The 20,541-nt window shown below is 39.0% G+C and overlaps 2 protein-coding genes across 9 annotated transcripts in view; both read left to right on the forward strand.

The window, feature by feature from the left end:
- The window catches only part of ZNF566 (zinc finger protein 566), a 33,793-nt gene that overhangs the window by 2,310 nt on the left and 10,942 nt on the right, over positions 1-20,541 (forward strand). The window contains exons 2-4 of one of the 5 annotated variants that reach the window (XM_021097192.1): positions 7,164-7,236; positions 10,355-10,481; positions 10,787-10,882. The exons of 1 other annotated variant lie outside the window; for it this stretch is intronic. In XM_021097192.1, coding sequence (XP_020952851.1) covers positions 7,228-7,236; positions 10,355-10,481; positions 10,787-10,882 — 232 coding nt within the window. In that variant the 5' untranslated portion in view covers positions 7,164-7,227. Of the gene's footprint in view, positions 1-7,163; positions 7,237-10,354; positions 10,482-10,783; positions 10,883-20,541 lie in introns of all 5 variants that reach the window. 3 more of the 5 variants (XM_021097193.1, XM_021097191.1, XM_021097194.1) reach the window with 3 other exon arrangements.
- LOC110255280 (zinc finger protein 82 homolog) overlaps positions 1-20,541 on the forward strand; it is a 75,535-nt gene that overhangs the window by 2,023 nt on the left and 52,971 nt on the right. For 2 of the 4 annotated variants that reach the window (XM_021097165.1, XM_021097167.1), the window contains exon 2: positions 7,164-7,236. The exons of 1 other annotated variant lie outside the window; for it this stretch is intronic. The gene's annotated coding sequence lies outside the window, so the exon portion shown is untranslated. Of the gene's footprint in view, positions 1-7,163; positions 7,237-10,782; positions 10,883-20,541 lie in introns of those variants that run through there. One more of the 4 variants, XM_021097166.1, reaches the window with a different exon arrangement.

Here is a 20,541-nt window from a genome sequence, read left to right on the forward strand (position 1 = left end):
ACTTTCATTGCAGTTTTAACTTGCATTTCCCTGATGTGTAACATTCTGCACCTTTTCATATCTTTATTGGCCACTTGAATATCCAGTTTTTTAAAAGGATCTATTCAGGTCTCTTTGTCCTCTTGCCCTTTTAAATTTTTTTCTCTCTCTCTTTTTTTTTTTTTTTTTAAACCTATGCTGGATCCTTAACCCACTGCACCACAGCAGGAACTCCAGATTTTTTTCTCATTTTTAAAAAACTTTTTATTTTCATATTTTTTCGTATTGTAAACATAGTACAAGGAATTCCCATATACTCTTCATCTTCACTCAGGTGTTCATAGTACATTTATGAAAACCAGGACATGTGCCCTGATACAAGACTTTTGCTAATTTATAGATTTCTTTCTTTCTTTTTTGGCCACCCCACGGCATATGGCATTCCTGGGCCAGGAATCAGATCTGAGCCACAGTTGTGATCTATGCTGCAGCTGTGGCAACGCCAGATCCTTAACCCACTGTGCCAGGCTGGGTATTGAACCTACATCCCAGGGCTCCACAGCTGCCAATGATCCCCTTGGGCCACAACGGGAACTCCCAGGGACTGAAATCTGATTCACAGCTTCCACAGCACTGGATCCTTTAACCCGCTGTGCTGGTGGGGAGCCAATCTGCACTTCCACAGTGACGTGAGCTACTGCAGTTGGATTCTTAATCCAGGGAAATGTTTGGCCATTTCCTTATGTCAAATTCTTTTCTCCAACAGTGAGAAACCTGCTTCTTAATATCAATAATTTTTTTCTGGGAGTTCCCATCGTGGCGCAGTGTTTAACGAATACGACTAGGAACCCTGAGGTTGCGGGTTCAGTCCCTGCCCTTGCTCAGTGGGTTAACGATCTGGCGTTGCCGTGAGCTGTGGTGTAGGTTGCAGACGCGGCTCGGATCCCGCGTTGCTGTGGCTCTGGCGTAGGCCGGTGGCTACAGCTCCGATTCAACCCCTAGCCTGGGAACCTCCATATGCCGTGGGAGCTGCCCAAGAAATGGCAAAAAGACGAAAAAAAAAAGACATTTCCAAAGTTACTCCGTTTAGTTCTTTTCCTCACCACCCTCTTCATTGTAGTTTTGTCACTCATTTTTCCTACATTTAGCTTTCTGTGTTATACTTCAGGTTCCCTTACATCCTGGTTGATTGCAACATGTCAATATTTTGAGTATGAAAAAATTAATGTAGTTCCTGCCCACTCCCTGTACATAATCAACCTCATTAGTTTCTGCTTTATCCTTTTGGTATTCCCCTTTGCACAAATGAACAGATACAGGTATTCTTTTGAGTGACTCCTTTTTGCATTAAAGATACTCTAGGTACTCTTTTAAACATTGTTTCTTTTACATGTCCTGGACATTCTACTGCAATTCAAGGAGATGCTAACAATTTTTTTATAGCTTTATAATTTCTAGGGTATGGATTTATCATGGTTTATTCAAGCATTCTCCTTTAATGGGCATTTTACAGGTCATTTACAATATTTTGCTATTAGAAATAGCACAACAATAAATGACTTTCTATAGATACATTTTTGTATTGTGTGAGGTGTATCTTCAGAGTAGATTCCTAAAAGTGGGATTGCTGGGTTAAAAGGTAAATGTATATGCAGTTTTGCTAGGTATTGCTAAATTCTCCTCTAGAGTTGTTATATCGGTTTTCATTTCCACTTGCAATGTCATAAGAGTGCCTCTTCCTTTCCCCACCCACAGCGTAGCCAACAGAATGTTCCCTCATGCATGCTTTTTGGTTCTTACCATTGTAATAGGTGAAACATAGTATCTTGGTGTTGTTTTTTAATTTGCTTAATTATGAATGTGCTTGAACATTTTATTTTATTTTATTTTATTTATTTATTTTATTTTATTTTTTTGTCTTTTGTCGTTGTTGTTGTTGTTGCTATTTCTTGGGCCGCTCCTGCGGCATATGGAGTTTCCCAGGCCAGGGGTTGAATCGGAGCTGTAGCCACCGGCCTACGCCAGAGCCACAGCAACGCGGGATCCGAGCCGCGTCTGCAACCTACACCACAGCTCACGGCAACGCCGGATCGTTAACCCACTGAGCAAGGGCAGGGACCGAACCCGCAACCTCATGGTTCCTAGTCGGATTCGTTAACCACTGCGCCACGACGGGAACTCCTATTTTATTTATTTTTGATTTTTAGGGATGCACCCTTGGCATATGGAAGTTCCCAGGCTAAGGGTTCAAATCAGAGCTATAGCTGCCGGCCTACGCCACAGCCACGGCAGCTCGGGATCCAGTGGTACCTGTGAGCATCACCACAGCTCATGGTGAGGCTAGGGATCTAACCCACATCCTCATGGATCCTAGTCGGGTTTGTTAACCACTGAGCCACGAAGGGAACTCCTGTTTGCACATTTTAAATTGTATTTGTGTGCGTGGTGGCCAATTAATACCTTTCCCCATTTTTCTAGCCGTTTTTTAGCCCTTTGTCTTCTATGATTAGTAGTTTTGGGGTTTTTTGGTTGGTTTTTTGGTTGTTGTCTTTTTGGTATCTTGAAAAGAAATCTTTGCTTATTCCCAAGGTCTTAAAGATACTCTCCTTTGTGGAAGTTCCCAGGCCAGGGATCAAACCTGTGCCATAGCAGTGACTCAGGCTGCTGCAGTGACAGTGCCAGATCCTTAACCTGCTACACTGCAAAAGAAGTCTATGTGTTCTTTTAGAAGCTTTATAAATTTAACATCCACATTTAAATCTGTGATCCATATTAAATTAATTTTTGTGTATGGTGAGAGGTAAGGACAGAGGCTGTTTTTCCATTCAAGTATCTAATTCTTCCACCAAGATTTTATTGAAAACACCATCCTTGTGGTGAGATTGATTTCAAGAAGCTTTTATTGTAAATCAGGTGATATTATATATGTGGCTCCCTTTCTGAACTGTATTCTTTTTATTTTTTTCTTTTTGTTAGTACCACTGTTATGAAGTCTACAGTATTAATTCTCTCTTTTTTCTTCTTTTTTTCAGACTATTTTAAATCTTCTCAATTTCCTATAGATGTTAGAATCAGTTTGTTGATTCTCAACAAAGAAAAATCCTTGCTAGAATGTTGTTTGTGTATCTATATTTTAATTTGGGAAGAATGAAAATCATATTGAATCTTCCAGCTATTAAATATATATACATTTATTAAGGTCTTTAACTTCTCTGAGGAGTTTGTTATGGTTTTCTGTGCACATCTTTTGTTAGATTTATACTTGGATATTTGACATTATTTTTGAAACTATAAGTAGTATTTAAATTTTTAAAATTTTCCAATTGCTGGTAGAAGTACTGTTGTTTTTTTGTATTTGTCCTTGTTTTAACATCTATAAAAACACCTATCGTAGGAGTTCCCGTAGTGGCACAGCAGAAAAGAATCAGACTAGGAACCATGAGGTTGTGGGTTCGATCCCTGGCCTCACTCAGTGGGTTAAGGTTCCGGTGTTGCTGTGAGCTGTAGGTTGCAGATGTGGCTCAGATCTGGCTTTGCTGTGGCTCTGGCGTAGGCTGGCAGCTACAGCTTGGATTAGACCCCTAGCCTGGGAACCTCCATGTGCCTCGGGTGCGGCCCTAAAAAGACAAAAACAAAAAAACCATCTATTGTAAGAAGTGATTTATCGAATTAAGGGAGTTCGCTTTCTTTTCTGCTAAGGGTTTTTTTACATTGAGGGGTGATTTTTTTTTGCGGGGGAGGGGAGACTGCACCCGCAGCATGTGGAAGTTCCTGGGTCAGGGACTGAACCCATACCACAGTAGCAACCCAAGCTGCTACAGTGACAAGAGAGTGCTGAAGTGCATTTTCTGTGTCTATGAAAGGATCAAATGATTCTTCTTTTGTTTATTATTAATGTGGTAAATTATGTTTGTTTTCAAAAGTTGAACGAACTTTTTGTCCCTGGAATAAACTCTACTTCGCCATAATGTATTACATTTTCCCCTCAGTGAGCTAGATTTACTAATACCTTATGTAGAATTTCTGCATGTGTGTTCATGAGAAGTATTGGCCCATAATTTTCTTTTCTTCAAATGTCTTCATTAATTTTTGGTGTCAGGCTTATGTTAGTTGCATAAAATGAGTTGGGAAGATTTCCCTGTGTTCTCTTTTCACTGCATGTAAGACTAAAGTTATTCCTTAACTTTGGAAGAATTCACTGGGGAAACTATCTGGGCCTGAAATTTTCTTGATAGGAAGATTTTATTTTATTTTATTTTTGTCTTTTTGCTATTTCTTGGGCCGCTCCCGCGGCATATGGAGGTTCCCAGGCTAGGGGTCAATCGGAGCTGTAGCCACCGGCCTACGCCAGAGCCACAGCAACGTGGGATCCGAGCCGCATCTGCAACCTACACCACAGCTCACGGCAACGCCGGATCGTTAACCCACTGAGCAAGGGCAGGGACCGAACCCGCAACCTCATGGTTCCTAGTCGGATTCGTTAACCACTGCACCACGACGGGAACTTCCTCGATAGGAAGATTTTAAATTATGGAATCAATTTAACTCTTCAGCTGTGCCGTTGTTTCTGGGTTTTTTGGGGTTTTTTTTGGAGTTTTTGTTCATTTGTTTGTTTGTTTCGGTTTTTTTGGGGCTGCACCCGAGACATGTGGAGGTTCTCAAGCTAGGGGTCAAATCATAGCAGTAGTCGCTGACCTATGCCACAACTATAGCAACACCAGATCTGAGAGCCAGGTCTGTGACCTACACCACAGCTCATAGCAATGCCGGATCCTTAACCCACTGAGCAAGGCCAGGGATCAAACCTGTGTCCTCATGGATACTAGTCAGATTCGCTTCCACTGAGCCATCACAGGAATTCCAGTTTTGTTTCGTTTTGTTTTTTTTTTGAAAATTTGTCTATTTCATTAATTCATTAAGGATGTAAACTTTTTAGTATTCTGTTATTATCTTTTTAATGTGTATGGCATCTGTAGTGATATTCCCTTTTTCATTCCTAATTTTGTTCATTTGTGTTATCCCTCCCTTTTTTTCCATCAGTGCTGTTGTAATAGGTCTCTTATTCCTCTGGGTCCTTTCATGATATTTTTCCTTTCTCTTTGGTTTTTACCAGTTTGACTCTGACATGCTTTGGGTATGGTTTGCTTTCGTTTTGTAGATTTGTTTTGTTTACCTTTTGTATGTTATTCTTCAGGTTTGCTTAGCTTCTCTTTCTGGATTACTATGCATTCTTTAGTATCTGCCACGTAATAGGCTGTGTGGTTGATAAGGGAATACTAAGAACTAATAGATAGTAATAATAGTTATATTAAAGGAATGCTCTCAGGTTTTAAGGAAGAGGCATTTGTGGGTTACTTTGGTTTTCGTTTCCTAGCGTATGTTTCCTTGCAGTGGAATGCAGTGAGTAATGAATGGTAGAAGTAGCCATTAAATAATTGATAACATGATAATTTTGGTGTTACTTCTGAGTGGTCAGTTTTACATGAAATTATTGATAAATTATTTAATGATCAAGGAGGTTGGTATATAGAGAGCAATGCTCACTGCCCTTTCTACTTTAATAATGATCAGTTTACTATAGTCCTATATCCAATAAACAAAAAGCACACATTTTCTTAAACCATTAAACATCAATCACAAATTCAGTTATTCTCTTTAATAAACAGTTTAGACTTCTATTAGTATTTTAATGTAACTTATTCTTTTGGACATTTTAAATATCTTAAGCACACAGGAGTTCCCTCGTGGCTCAGTGGGTTAAGGATCCGGTGTTCTCACGGCTGTGGCTCTGCTTACAGCTGTGGCTCAGGTTCGATCCCTGGCCTGGGAACCTCCACATACTGGCCAAACACACATACACACACAATATACATAATTATTACAAATTTTATTACTACACTTACAGTCAAAAGCTACTCTAAAGCATCAGTCCAGGAGTTTCCGTCGTGGCACAGCGGAAATGAATCCAACTAAGAACCATGAGGTTGCAGGTTTGATCCCTGGCTTTGCTCAGTAGGTTAAGGATCCAGCATTGCCGTGAGCTGAGGTATAGGTCGCAGTTTGGATCTGGCATTGCTGTGGCTATGGTGTAGGCCGGCATCTATAGCTCTGATTCAACTCCTCCACATGCCTCAGGTGTGGCCCTAGAAAGCAAAAAAATAAATAAAGCATCAGTCCATTTCTACATTATTTCTATAGTTTTAAATTCCTTCCTATTGTTATGCTAATTTTAATGTCTTTCCAACATTTCCATAAAATTACTTTGCTTTTCTAGATTTCACTTTTCTTAAGGCAAGACTCATTAACCCCAACAATCTTCTCAAACTAGGCAAATTAGAGGAGCTGGTTTATCAACTGGTCAGGCAAATTAGAGGAGCTGGTTTCCTGGTCAGGACTTGGGACCTGATTGTAAAATCCAAGATCATTGAAAACTGGTTTGAGCAAGGTATATCCAAACTAAAATGCATATGATCAACTTTTAGAAATTAATCATTCAGAATTCATATACAAGTAAAAACAATATATATACAAGGATATTTATTACAGCATTGTTTGAAAGACTGGAAATAACCCTGTTGATCATGGATAGCAGATTCCATTTAATGGAATACAGTGTAACTGAGAGAATTGTATAGCTCTGAATGTACTAGTTGGGATCTTGTCCAAGATACATTAAGTAAAAATAGCAGTGTGTAGGATACACTACAATTTGTATTTTTAAAAAGTATATCTTTTTGTGTATATGTGTATATATACAAACTATATTCTCTAGGTCATAACAGGTTGTCCAAATTTGTCCCGCTCCAATCAAAGCCTGAAGTTTTTGGATTAGGGATTAGGGAATAAGGAGAGATTTACCCTTTTTTTTTTTTTTTTTTGGTCTTTTTATGGCATATGGAAGTTCCCAGGCTAGGGGTTTTATAGGAGTTGTAGCTGTCACAGTCTACACCACAGCTCATGGCAATGCCAGATCCTTAACCCACTGAGCAAGGCCAGGAATCGAATTCCTATCCTCATGGATACAAGTCAAGTTTGTTACCGCTGAGCCGCAACCGGAGCTCCCACCCCTTCTCATCACTAATACCCTTCAAGTGTTTGTGAAGAGTGGACAGAGAGGAAAATGATAGTTCTGGGAGCTTTGAGATGAGTGAGATCTTATATAGCTTTTTTTTTGCCTCCCCCAGCTCTGCCTTTATACAAAAGAGGAGCCCAGAGGAGGACAGGTCCTTTTCTGCAGATATTAAAGCCATGGCTCAGGTGAGATGATATTTCCTATTGTTCAAATAGAGTCATTTTTACCCCTAGTACCTGTACATATTTGCTTTCCTCATCATGATGCTTTTGGTGTTTAAAAAAAAAACAAAAAAAAAAAAAACAAAAAAAACTCTTCAGACAGTTTAGTTGTAAGCAGTGCCAAAGTTCTCTTATCCTTGCTCTTAAGGAAAAGGTCTCTAGTAAGCCAATTCAAAATTTTCTCTCTTGGTGAAGATATTTATAGAAAAAGTGGTTGGATAATCATTATTGGAAAAAGGAAAAAATGTCTGGTTAAAGATCTTTACACTCTTAAATTACAGATTAAGTTAAGGATGAAGTTAGGGAGCCAAGGGGTTTGATAACAAGTTTCTCTGAAGAGGTCTTAATCAGATTAAAACCCATTGGAAACTGCTTATGGATTTCATCAAGATTTCCTATAGGCTCCCACAAATTGTGATTTACAAAATGTAAAAAACAGCCTGACTGAGACCAGATTTGAAAAAAAATTTTTGCATAAATTAAGACAGTCCCCTTTCAGGAATCAGACCCCTATGTCTTCCTAAACAAACTGGTGCCCTCCAGTGTCCCCCCTTCTGCTTTTAAACACTGTTTACAAACTCATTTCGTATCATTTAGGTCCTTCAGCAGCTTGTGTCTCAGACCTTCTGTCAGAAATCTTGGTAGAACAGCAAATGTGTTTTCCATCTGTTAATGGTCAGTGATTTGATGGGATAGAGATGAGTGATTAGGGGCATATCATAGGGAAAAGCCCTGATCCGCTCCACAAACCTCAGTTTACCAATAAGAAAATAGGTGGAATAGTTTTGTTTGATTGCATTCTTTTGTTTTTTCTTTTTTCTTTTTTTCTTTTTTTTTTTTTTTTTTTTTCTTTTTGGGGCTTATGGAGGTTCCCAGGCTAGGGGTCAAATCAGAACTATAGCTGCTGGCCTACGACACAGCCACTGCAACGCTGGATCCAAGCTGCACCCACCACAGGTCACGGCAACACCAGATGCCCGACCCACTGAGCGAGGCCAGGGATCAAACCCGCATTCTCATGGATACTAGTTGGATTCATTTCCACTGAGCCATGATGGGAACTCTGCATTCTTTTTTTTGGGGGGGGGGGGTTGTTTGTTTGTTTGTTTTCTGGCTGTGCCTGTGGCATGTGAAACTTCCCTGGCCAGGCCCAAACCCGAGCTGCAGCTGTGGTAAAGCTGGATCCCTAACCTCTACACCACAAGGGAACTTCTGGATTTCATTCTTTTTTTTTTTTTTTATTTCATTCTTAATACATAGAAAGATCTGGTGTGTGAGCCTTTCAGGTCAGGTGTGTGTCTAGTGGTTGGTACAGAGCTCTGACATCCCACCAGCTCATCCACGATACACAGACTCAGTAAAGCCATTTGTGTGAAACTGGATCATGCTGTCCATCAGCTTCCTGTAGCTCAGGAACAAAGAGAATTTACAGTTGAGCAATGGATGGTTTTGGGTAAGATGGGGCCAGTATTGGGAAGGTCTTTAAAAGATCACCTTCAGCCTCAATGTCTGGAAGCAAAAGAGAATTGTCATTTATGTTAGTATTATAGAATCTTATTTGTGGAGAAATGTACTTAGGAAAAGAATTTGTTGTAACAAAGAATGACTTTTATTATATAGTGGTGTGACATTAGGATGGATCAGATTTAAATTATATGCAAATTTAATTTTCTAAGATAAAATATTTTTTCAAGTCACTTTATGTATATTCACAGGTCAAGTAGTACTATTTCATCTGGCCACAATACCATTTCCATTCCCAAAAGGTAGCTGTCCTCAACTCTCAAACATTGAGGACAGTTTTACTCATTATCTCTTGACTCACTGCAGCGTGGAATGGACATTGTACTCCCACATTGTATCCTTCACTTCCTCTGATTCTGTATGAATCATATATATATATGTTATTATATTATTATTTTTTTTAATGGCTGTACCTGCAGCATATGGATGTTCCCAGGCCAGGGATTGAATCCAAGCCATGGTTGCAGCAACGCCAGATCCTTTAACTCGCTATGCTAGGGGCGGGGATCAAACCTGCACCTCTGCAGCTACCCCAGCCACTGCAGTGGGATTCTTAACCCACTGTGTCACAGAGGGAACTCCTTTGGTTAAATCAGTCGTGGGTGCATTCTTATGACTTGCAAATATCACTCATTGCTGAGCCAGCTTATGGTTTTATTCTATTACAGCCTTTCGTTTTTCCTGGGGTTAATTGCTTTCTCCCCCTATTTGCTTAGTTGTTCATGTAGTTATAGCCAAAATCTCCAGAATCACTGCCACATGCCAATCAATATGTTTTCCATCTGGTCAAACACATCAGTTCCTTTTGAACATGGAGACACTGCATTCCCTTTCTTGAATCCCATGTTTTCCTCTTTTCTGGTTTCCTCTGATTTTGGTGGAGCACAACCTCTGGTAGTTTCCTAAGAAATTGTGCTTGAGACCTTTTACGTTTAGAAATGTCTTTTTTCACTTGTCACAACAGAATCATAGTTTGGTTATGAAATTCTAGATCAGAATTTCTTTTCTTCATTAGCATATTGAATTGTTCACAACGATTTTCTTAAGAACCCCATTGCCTTTCTGATTCTTGATGACTTTTATCCAATCTGCTTTCCTCTGGATGCTTTTAATATCTTCTCTTTATCCCTTATTCTGAAATTTTGCTCTTAGCTATTTTGGAAAAAGAGAGAGAGAGAGAGATTCACATGTGTTTAGAACAGACTCTATGATAAGCATGTGCTGGGTGTTGGTTTATACTATTTCATTGGATAGTTCCTCCTCTTAGCCGGATTCGGTACCTTCCCAGACTTGTTTGGATAATGGAAGTGTCCCACTACACACAGGCAGTTTTGCCCCGGGGGAAACAGAGTGACTGTGGAAGCACAGCGATTCGATCCTGCTTATTTGTTTATAACCCTTGACGTGCATCAGAGACGTTCAGCCCCGCTCTGTATGCTTTCTGTTTTTTCGCTTCTTCTACCTTTATTTTTTTTTTCCTCTCTCTTTCCTTCACAAAAGTACTTCTTTGTATTAATCAAATCTAATTTTTAAAAATTTACCATGGTTGTTGTTCCAGGAGTCAGTGATGTTCAGTGATGTGTCCATAGACTTCTCTCAGGAGGAGTGGGAATGCCTGAATGATGATCAGAGAGCTTTATACAGAGATGTGATGCTGGAGAATTACAGCAACCTGGTTTCGATGGGTAAGGACGTCTGTCCATAATAATTTAGATTCAGCCCTTAGAGGGTCTGCTTCCTCTGCTGTTATACTCACCTACCTTTCCAGTAACCGTTTGGATTTCCACATCCTGCTCCCAGAGGAATGTTTTTAATACTTTAGAGTTAGAAAGAGGCGTTTATGCTTTGAGTTATGAGGGGAGTCTCAAGTTCTCTGTTATGTTTCGTAACGCCGATGTGTCTTTCTTTGACTCTTGATAATGAAGGGATTGGATTTGAATTCTGGGACATTCTCATCATAAACTTATCTCGTTACTTCTTTTGTAAGCAGGACATTCTATTTCTAAACCAGATGTGATCTCCTTCTTGGAGCAGGGGAAGGAGCCCTGGCTGGTTGACAGAGAACTAACAAGAGGCCAGTGGCCAGGTAAGTGGTTGGTCAGCGGAGAGACTGCGCCTTTGACATGCAGTCTGGGACGTGCCTCTTAAAAACTTGAGGCCTGTTGTGCAAGAGGAAGCCTTTTCAGCATGACCTTTCAAATGACCTTACCTTTTCCCCTTATTTAACATACTCTGCCTACTTTTCTTCTCTTCTACTTCTGTCCCACGTCTAACCAGCTGGTGACCTCCTCCCCCTTCTCTAATAATATTCCTTTCTCTCTATAATTTGGGTCTACTTCCTTATAAGCTTCTCATCCTCTTTTGTATTTAGTCTTTAAAAAGCATCCCTGTCTCTGGAAATATTTTTTTCTCTAAGTTACCAAAGACTTTTTTTTTTTTTTTTTTTGAGGGTTTTTAAGATAGAGCAGCTCCTACTCTCATTGCTTCCTTCATACATTAATACACATTTACTGATTTCCTAATGTGTGTGAGGAACTCTGCTAGGTACTGAAGAGTTAAAAAAGCGAATAAGCAATTTCAGAGTTTGTAGCGTAATAGGGCTACTGTATATAACTCCTAAAATGTAGAACCTCCATAAGAAAGGTTGAGATAGGGAGCTCAGTGGAAGGTGAGGGCCAAAGAGGTAGAAGAACTGATCCACATAGATGTCAAAGAGGGCGATTTGAGCGTGCACGTCATTGACTTTCGATAAAATGCTGGAAAATAAGGGTCTGTGCCTCCTTGAGAACTTAGTGCTGGCAAAGAGATTTGGTACCTAGGAGCAAAAACAGGACCACACATTCATTCATTCAGTATATATTTATTGAATACCTTTTGCACGCCCAGCACTACACTCAACACTGATACAGCAGTGAATAGAATAGGCAAAGTCTCCAATCACAGAGTTTACCCCCCAGTCCAGGGAGAGATACACAAATAAATGAATATGTACTATATATAATGGTAAGTGCTGAAAAGTAAAACAAAGTAGAGAAAGGGGTGGAGAGTGCTATTTTATGTGACATGCTATGAGAAACTTTCTCCAATAAGATGACATTTGGGGAATTCGTGTTGTGGTGCAGCGGAAATGAATCTGGCTAGAAACTATGAGGTTGCAGGTTTGATCCCTGGCCTTGCTCAGTGGGTTAAAGATCCACCATTGCTGTGAGCTGTATTGTAGGTCACAGATGCAGCTTGGATCTGATGTTGCTGTGGCTGTGGTGTAGGCCAGCAGCTGTAGCTCTGATTCGACCCCTAGCCTTGGAACCTTCACATGCCTCGGGTGCAACCTAAAAAAAAAGATGACATTTGAGCAGAGACCTGAAGAAGTACAGCAGTAAATCATTCTACATGATTACCAGGAGGAAGAACATTCTAGAGAAAGGAAGCCAGGCATTCAGAGGCCTGAGGCAGGTGTGTGCATTGGCAGCCAGGGGGCCAATCCTTCATCTGTCCTAATAAGTCCAGCACCTCATTTCATGTGACCTTTGCATAACTTCAATATGTAATTCTAAAAGTGGACAGTTTCTTCCTTTCTTAACTTTATTTTTAATTTATTTATTTATTTTTGTCTTTTTAGGGCCACACCCATGGCATATGAGGTTCCCAGGCTAGGGGTCTAATTGAAACTGTAGCTGCTGCCGGCCTGCGTCACAGCCACAGCAACACAGGATCCAAGCCGTGTCTGCGATCTATACCACAGCTCACGGCCACACCGGATCCTCAACCCCCTGAGCAAAACCAGGGATTGAACCTGCATCCTCATGGATGGTAGTCAGATTCATTTCCTCTGAGCCACAATAGGAACTCCTCCCTTTCTTAACTTTAATGCTTTATCATCCCTAATAACTTTTACAATGATTTCTTGGTACACTAAATTGTGTCCTTCTCTTAAGAGCTAATAAAAGTGGACATTTTCATATTAAGGATGCTATTGTCTTTAACTTGTTCACTGCTCTATTTTATACTTGTTATCTATTACTGTCCTAATTTTCCTGAAAACAGTTTTTCTGGACTGTATGAAATAAAAGTGTTTATTTACCAGTTTCCAGGGGGTGCTTTTTCTTTTTAAATTTTAATTTTGATTGGCAACCTTATGTTTTAATGTAGTCAGTTCCTTTGTGGTTATTATAAGTTCTGACTTTAGAAAATTAACTAGCCTCTACAAATTTTATGGATATTTTATCCTTTAAAAACTTGTTTCTGCTATTTTTAAAAACATTTAAAAGTTATCCATTTTAAAGTTAAATAATCCATTTTAAAGATGTTTTACAGTAAGCTGTAAATTGAAAGTCCAAATCAGTTCTCCCCCCCCCCATATTTTATTTTAGCATCACTTACTCAACAGGTGATTATTTCATCATTGTTTTGTCTACCTGTTAAGCAGTTAAGTTCTGATTTTTATTAGTTTGTATTTCAGGGCCTCTTATTCCATTTGTTTGTTCCATCTATCCATTTATGCATGCAGGATAGATATGGACAGCAGACAATTAATATATTTTATTTTTTTATTGGTAATTATCTCAATTACAGAAAAGTAACAAATTATAGGTAGATAGTCAAACAATTATAAAACGAACTGTCATGGAACCATCACCCAGGTCAAGAACTACAACACTGAGTCCCTAGTATCTTGTGTCTCTTTATACTTTTATCAACTAAGAGGGCCACCCACAATATAGTTTAGTTTTAATTGAGTTTGAATTTTATATACATAGACTCATACTGTATATATTCTTTCATGTTGCTTCTTTCTTGAGCATTTTGCTTTTCAGATTCATACATATTATTTTTTATAGTCAGAGTTGATTCATTTGATTATATGAGTAGACCACAGTTTATTCTTCAGTTCTACTTTTCATAGGCAGCTTGTTCCTAGTATTTGACAGTTACGAGTAGCTACTATGAACATCTTTATGTTCTTTGAATAGGAGAGAAATAAGTGGATAAGACATTCTGTCTTTAGCTGCCCAATTTTCAACTTTTCTTTTCTTTCTTTTTTTTTTTTTTTTGCTATACTGGGGCACGTGGACGTTCATGGGCCAAGGATCAAACCCACACCATAGCTGTAACCAGAGCCACAGCAGTGGTAATGCCAGCTCCTTAACCCACTGAGCCATCAGGGAACGCCTCAACTTTTCTTTAATGTCTATAGTTTACAATCTGTAGACATTAGATTGTCTGTGTTTAATGTCTATAGTTTACAATCCCACCAGCAATATATGGGAGCTCCCATTGTTCTACATGCGTCCTAATGTATGGGATTGTCAAACTTTGATTTTTACCAGTTGCTAAGTGTATAATGATTCTTCATTGTGGTCTTAGTTTGCATTTCCCTTTTTACTGATGAGCTTGATGCATTTTCATATCATTTTTGTTCTTTTGGAATTCTTCTGTAGTGAATTGTCTGTTGAAGTATTTTTTACCTGTTTTTCTGTTGGATTGCCTGTGTTTTTATTAATAATGTGTAAGGATTCTTTATATTTTGCTTATGAGCATATTCCACATTCTAAAAATTGCAAATATCTTCCACTCTGAAATGTCTTTTAGCTCTCTTTATGGTTTCTTTTTTTGAACAGTAGTTTTCAATTTTTGTAAAACTTAGCACAAAATTTATTTTGTGCTTCACATTTGTTCAGTCTTATGTAATTAGTTCTTCCTTAGCCTGTTTTTGAATCTTAGATATACACTATCTGTACTTTTTGTCCTGTTTAAGAAATCTTTGCTTGGAGTTCCCACTGTGGCACAACAGAATTGGCAGCATCTCTGCAGTGCCAGGACTGGGTTCAGTCCCAGGCCAGCACAGCGAGTAAAGGGATCTGGCATTGCTGCAGCTGCGGCATAGGTCGCAGCTATAGCTTAGATCTGATCCCTGGCCTGGAAACTCCATATGCCTCGGGACAGCCAAAAAAGAAAACAGAAATCTTTGCTTACCATTAGACCATGAAGTTATTCTCCTATGGTTTCTTATGATTCTTGTTCCTTTATAAACTTTTCCTCTAATGGGCTCAGTTTTTACAGTGATATATTCAGGTCTGGTTATCTTTACCTCCTCATATTTTGCTTCTGGTTGTATTTTTCAACCTAATGACATATCTTTTTCTGGTGATAGGAAATCCTGAGAGTCATCTCCTCAAATATTATCTTGCTCCTCTTTTCTCTCTTAAACTCCTATTAAACAGACATTAGAACATCTGAATCATCTCTGTTATCTTTTATTCTTTGTCTGTTCTTCCATTTATACTGCCTTTACATAGAATTCCCTGCCTTGATTTGTCTTGATTCACTAATATATACCCAGCTATGAACTTGTGGCTCTTAAACCTATCCATTAAGTTTTTTATTTAAAAAAAAGTATAGTTAAGGAGTTCCCATCGTCGCGCACTGGTTAACAAATCTGACTAGGAACCATGAGGTTGCAGGTTCGATCCCTGGCCTTGCTCAGTGGGTTGACGATCCGCCGTTGCCGTGAGCTGTGGTGTAGGTTGCAGATGCGGCTGAGATCCCGCGTTGCTGTGGCTCTGGCGTGGGCCTGTGGCTGTGGCTCCGATTTGACCCCTAGCCTGGGAACCTCCATATGCTGTGGGAGAGGCCCTAGAAAAAGGCAAAAAAAGACTAAATAAATAAATAAATAAAAATAAGAAGACAAATTTTTTAAAAATGTTTAGTTATTTATAAAATATAGTACGTACACAATAGGTATGTAACATAATTAACATAAAAATATAAAATCTCTAGATTTGCCTTTGCAAGAAATTTGCTAGGAAATACACCTAGGAATGTAATTGCCAAGTCTTGGCATACTTTTTTTTTTTTTTTTTAACAGACTTAGGAAAGCTTAGCTTTATTTCTTGGTGTTCTGTTTTTGGCATACATTCTGTTGTTTGTTTTTGTTTTTGTTTTTATATACTGATTTTTATTTTTTTCCATTATAGCTGGTTTACAGTGTTCTGCCAATTTTCTGCTGTACAGCAAGGTGACCTGGTCACACATACACATATACATTCTTTTTTCTCACATTATCATGCTCACATATCATAAGTGACTAGATAGCATTCCCAGTGCCATACAGCAAGATCTCATTGCTAATCCATTCCAAAGGCAATAGTCTGCATCTATTAACCCCAAGCATTCCATCCATCACGCTCCTTCCGCCTTGGCAACCATAAGTCTATTCTCCAAGTCCATGACCTCCTTTTCTGTGGAAAAGTTCATTTGTGCCACATATTAGATTCCAGATATAAGTGATATCATACGGTATTTGTCTTTCTCTTTCTGACTTACTTCACTTAGTTCCATCCATGTTGCTGCAAATGGCATTATTTCGTTCTTTTTTTGTTTTTTGTGTTTTTTTTTTTTTGGTCTTTTTGCCATTTCTTGGGCCACTTCCGCAGCATATGGAGGTTCCCAGGCTAGGGGTCAAATCGGAGCTGTAGCCACTGGCCTATGCCAGAGCCATAGCAACACGGGATCCAAGCCGCATCTGCAACCTACACCACAGCTCACAGCAATGCCGGATCCTTAACCCACTGAGCAAGGGCAGGGACCGAACCGCAACCTCATGGTTCCTGTCGCATTTGTTAACCGCTGCGCCACAACGAGAACTCCTATTTCGTTCTCTTTTATGGCTGAGTAGTATTCCATTGTGTATATATACCACATCTTCCTAATCCTGCCAAATGTCGGTGGACATTTGGGTTGCTTCCATGTCTTGGCTATTGTGAATAGTGCTGCAATGAACATACAGGTGCATGCGTCTTTTTCAAAGAAAGTTTTTTGTGGATATATGCCCAAGAGTGGGATTGCTGGGTCATATGGTAGTTCTATGTTTAGTTTTCTAAGGTACCTCCATATTGTTCTCCATAGTGGTTATACCAGTTTACATTCCCACCAACAGTGCAGGAGGGTTCCCTTTTCTTCACACCCCCTCCAGCATTCGTTATTTGTGGACGTATTAATGATGGCTGTTCTGACTGGTGTGAGGTGGTATCTCATGGTAGTTTTGATTTGCATTTCTCTAATCATCGGTGATGTTGAGCATTTTTTCATGTGCTTGTTGGCCATCTGTATATCTTCCTTGGAGAAATGTCTATTCAGGCCTATTTTTCAGTTACGTTGTTGGCTTTTTTGCTGTTGAGTTGTATAACTTGTTTGTATATTTTGGAGATTAAGCCCTTGTCAGTTGCATCGTTTGAAACTATTTTCTCCCATTCTGTAAGTTGTCTTTTTGTTTTCTTTTTGGTTTCCTTTACTGTGCAATAGCTTGTCAGTTTGATTAGATCCCATTGGTTTATTTTTGCTTTTATTCCTGTTGCTGTGGGGGACTGACCTGAGAAAACATTTATAAGGTTGTTGTCAGAAAATATTTTGCCTATGTTATCTTCCAGGAGTTTGATGGTCTCTTGTCTTATATTTAAGTCTTTAAGCCATTTTGAGTTTATTTTTGTGCATGGTGTGAGGGTGTGTTCTAGTTTCATTGATTTGTGTGCAGCTGTCCAGGTTTCCCAGCAATACTTACTGAAAAGACTGTCTTTTTCCCATTTTATGTTCTTGCCTCCTTTGTCAAAGATTAATTGACCATAGGTGTCTGGGTTTATTTCTGGCCTCTCTATTCTGTTCCATTGGTCTGTATGTCTGTTTTGGTACCAGTACCACACTGTCTTGATGACCGTGGCTTTGTAATATTTTGGCATACATTCTTATTCAACTTCACCAGGCAATGCCAAACTGTTTTCAAAATGTTTGTATCACTCTCTTTCCCTGTAATTGATATCATAAATTAAAAAAAAATTTTTAACAATCTGATTAGTGATTATAAAATCCTATTTCATTGTTTTAAATTAAGTTTTCCTGGTTACTCTTGAAGATGATTACCTTTCCACATGTTCAGCCATTAGCATCTCTTTTGCATAATGCCTTTTTTTTTTTGGCCACACCCACAGCATATGGAAGTTTTGGGGCCAGGGGTTGAATGTGAGCCTCAGGTGTAGCAACACTGGATCCTTAACCCACTTTGCCAGAGTGGGAATGCCTGTGTAATAACATTTTGATTTTTTTTTAATTAGGCTGTTTGTCTTTTTCTTAAAATTTCTAGGAATTCCTGATGTATTTTCTAGGTACTAATTTTTGGTCAGTAACATGTTTTATGGACATCTTTTCCAGCTGTAGCTTATTTATTTGCTTTCTTTGTGAAATTTTTTGGTAAACAGTAATTCTTTGTTTTAGTATGGTTACATTATATATTTAGCAATTACATTATACACAGTTTATGATTGTTTTTTATTTACTTTTTTCCTGAATGCTTCACACCTTTGGAGTCTTAAGAAACCTTTTCATGACCCAATTTTCTCCTGTTTTTTCTTCCAAGAATTTTTATGTTTTGACTTACTTATTAAAGCCCTATTGATATAACTGGAATTAGTTTTCAGGAATTGTGAGATCAGTTATAATTTTTTCCCATTTAGAAAATAAGCTATCTTTGCTCCACTGAATGAAAAGCCCACTTGTTTTCCACTGATCCACAATGCACCTTCTGTTGTATATTAAAATTCCGTGTATACACAGGTCACTCTTGTTCCATTGGCCTTTTTATCTATCCCTCTACTAATTACTCTTGCCTTTATATAAAGGCCTGATCTCTGATGGGACAGGTCCCTCTACCTTTTTCTTCAGACGTATTTAGTTATACATGTCTTTTTGGTTTTGCATATAAATTTTAAAATTACATTAACTAAAATCTTATTTAAAATGTTGAGTTTTTTCCAACACCATTCATGATAAAACCTCTCCATAAAAAGGGAATGTACGTCAAAATTAAAAAGACCATATGTGACAAGGCCACAGCTAACATTACAGTCAGTGGTAAAAAACTGAAAGCTTGTCCTCTGAGATCAGCAACAAGACAAGAATTACCACTCACACCACTTTTATTCAACATAGTACTGGAAGTCTAAGCCAGAGCAACTAGGGGAGAAAACAAGATAAAAGCAATCCAAAATCAGAAAGGAAGAAGTAAAACCGTCACTATTTGGAGATGATATATTATGTGTGGAAAACCTTAAAGACTCCATCAGAAAAAAAAAATGTTAGAATTAATAAATGAATTCAAAGTTGCAGGTTACAAAATCCATATACAAAAATCAATTGCATTTCTATACACTAAGAACAAACACTCAGAAAGAGAAGTTAAAACAATCCCATTTAAACTACATCATCCAAAAAAAAAAAAAAAAAAAAAAGATGGAGGAGTTCCTGTTGTGGTGCAGTGAAAATGAATCCGACTAGTATCCATGAGCATGTGGGTTCAATCCCTGGCCTCTTGTGGGGTTGGGGATCTGGTGTTGCCATGAGCTGTGGTGTAGGTCACAGATGTAGCTCAGATCCCAGGTTGCTGTGGCTGTGGCTTAGGCTGGCAGTCTGTAGCTCTGATTTGACCCCTAGCCTGGAAACTTCCATGTGCCACAGATGCAGCCCTGGAAAAAAAAAAAATGCAGAGTTCCCTGGTGGCCTAGTGGTTAAAGATCCAGCATTATCACTTCTGTGGCTTGGGTCACTACTGTGGTGTAGGTTCGCCACCAGGCCCAGGAACTTCTACACACTGCAGGTGCAGCCAAAAAGAAACAAAATACCTAGAAATAAATTTAATCAAGGAGGTAAAAAAGACCTGTACATTGAAAAAATAAGACATTGATGGGAAAAAAAATTAAAGAATTCACAAATAAATGGAAAGCTAGTCCATGCTCATGGATTTGAAGAATAAATATTGTTAAAATGTTCATACAACCCAAAGCAATCTGCAGATTTAGTGCAATCCCTCTCAAAATTCCAAGGCAGGTATTCCCTGGTGGCATACCAGGTTAAGGATCCAGCACTGTCACTGCTATGGCTTGGGTTGCAGCTATGGCTTGGGTTCAGGCCTTAACCCTGGAACTTTTGCATGCCACAGGCATTTTTCTGAGAAATACAACAAACAATCCTAAAACAAACAATCCTAAAACTTGTATGGAACCACAAAAGACCCTGAATTGTCAAAGCAATCTTGAGCAAAAAGAGCAAAGCTGGAGGCATAACACTTTCTGATTTCAAACTAGATTAGAAAGCTATAGTAGGGAGTTCCCATCGTGGCGCAGTGGTTAACGAATCTGACTAGGAACCACGAGGTTACGGGTTCTGTCCCTGCCCTTGCTCAGTGGGTTAAGGATCCGGCATTGCTGTGAGCTGTGGTGTAGGTTGTAGACGGCTCGGATCCCGAGTTGCTGTGGCTCTGGTGTAGGCCAGCAGCTACAGCTCCGATTAAACCCCTAGCCTGGGAACCTCCATATGCCGTGGGAGTGGCCCTAGAAAAGGCAAAAAGACCAAAAAAAAGGAAAAGAAAAAGAAAGCTACAGTAAAAGTTGTATGGTATTGGCATAAAAGCAGACACATAGATCGGTGGAACATAATAAAGAGCCAAGAAATAAACCCACATATATAGGGTCAATTAATTAATGGAAAAGGAGCTAAGAACATACAACGGGAAGAGGACAGTCTCTTCAATAAATGGTGTAAAAACTGGACCACTCTCTTACACCTTGCACAAAAATCAACTCAAAATGTGTTAAAGTCTTGAATGCAAGTCCTGAAACCATAAACCTCCTCGAAGAAAACAGAGGATAAGTGGCATTCATATTGGATTTTTTTTTTTGTTACGACACCAAAGCAAAGGCA

The sequence above is a fragment of the Sus scrofa genome, chromosome 6 (assembly GCF_000003025.6).
Source record: "Sus scrofa isolate TJ Tabasco breed Duroc chromosome 6, Sscrofa11.1, whole genome shotgun sequence".
In the NCBI taxonomy this organism is placed as follows: domain Eukaryota; kingdom Metazoa; phylum Chordata; class Mammalia; order Artiodactyla; family Suidae; genus Sus; species Sus scrofa.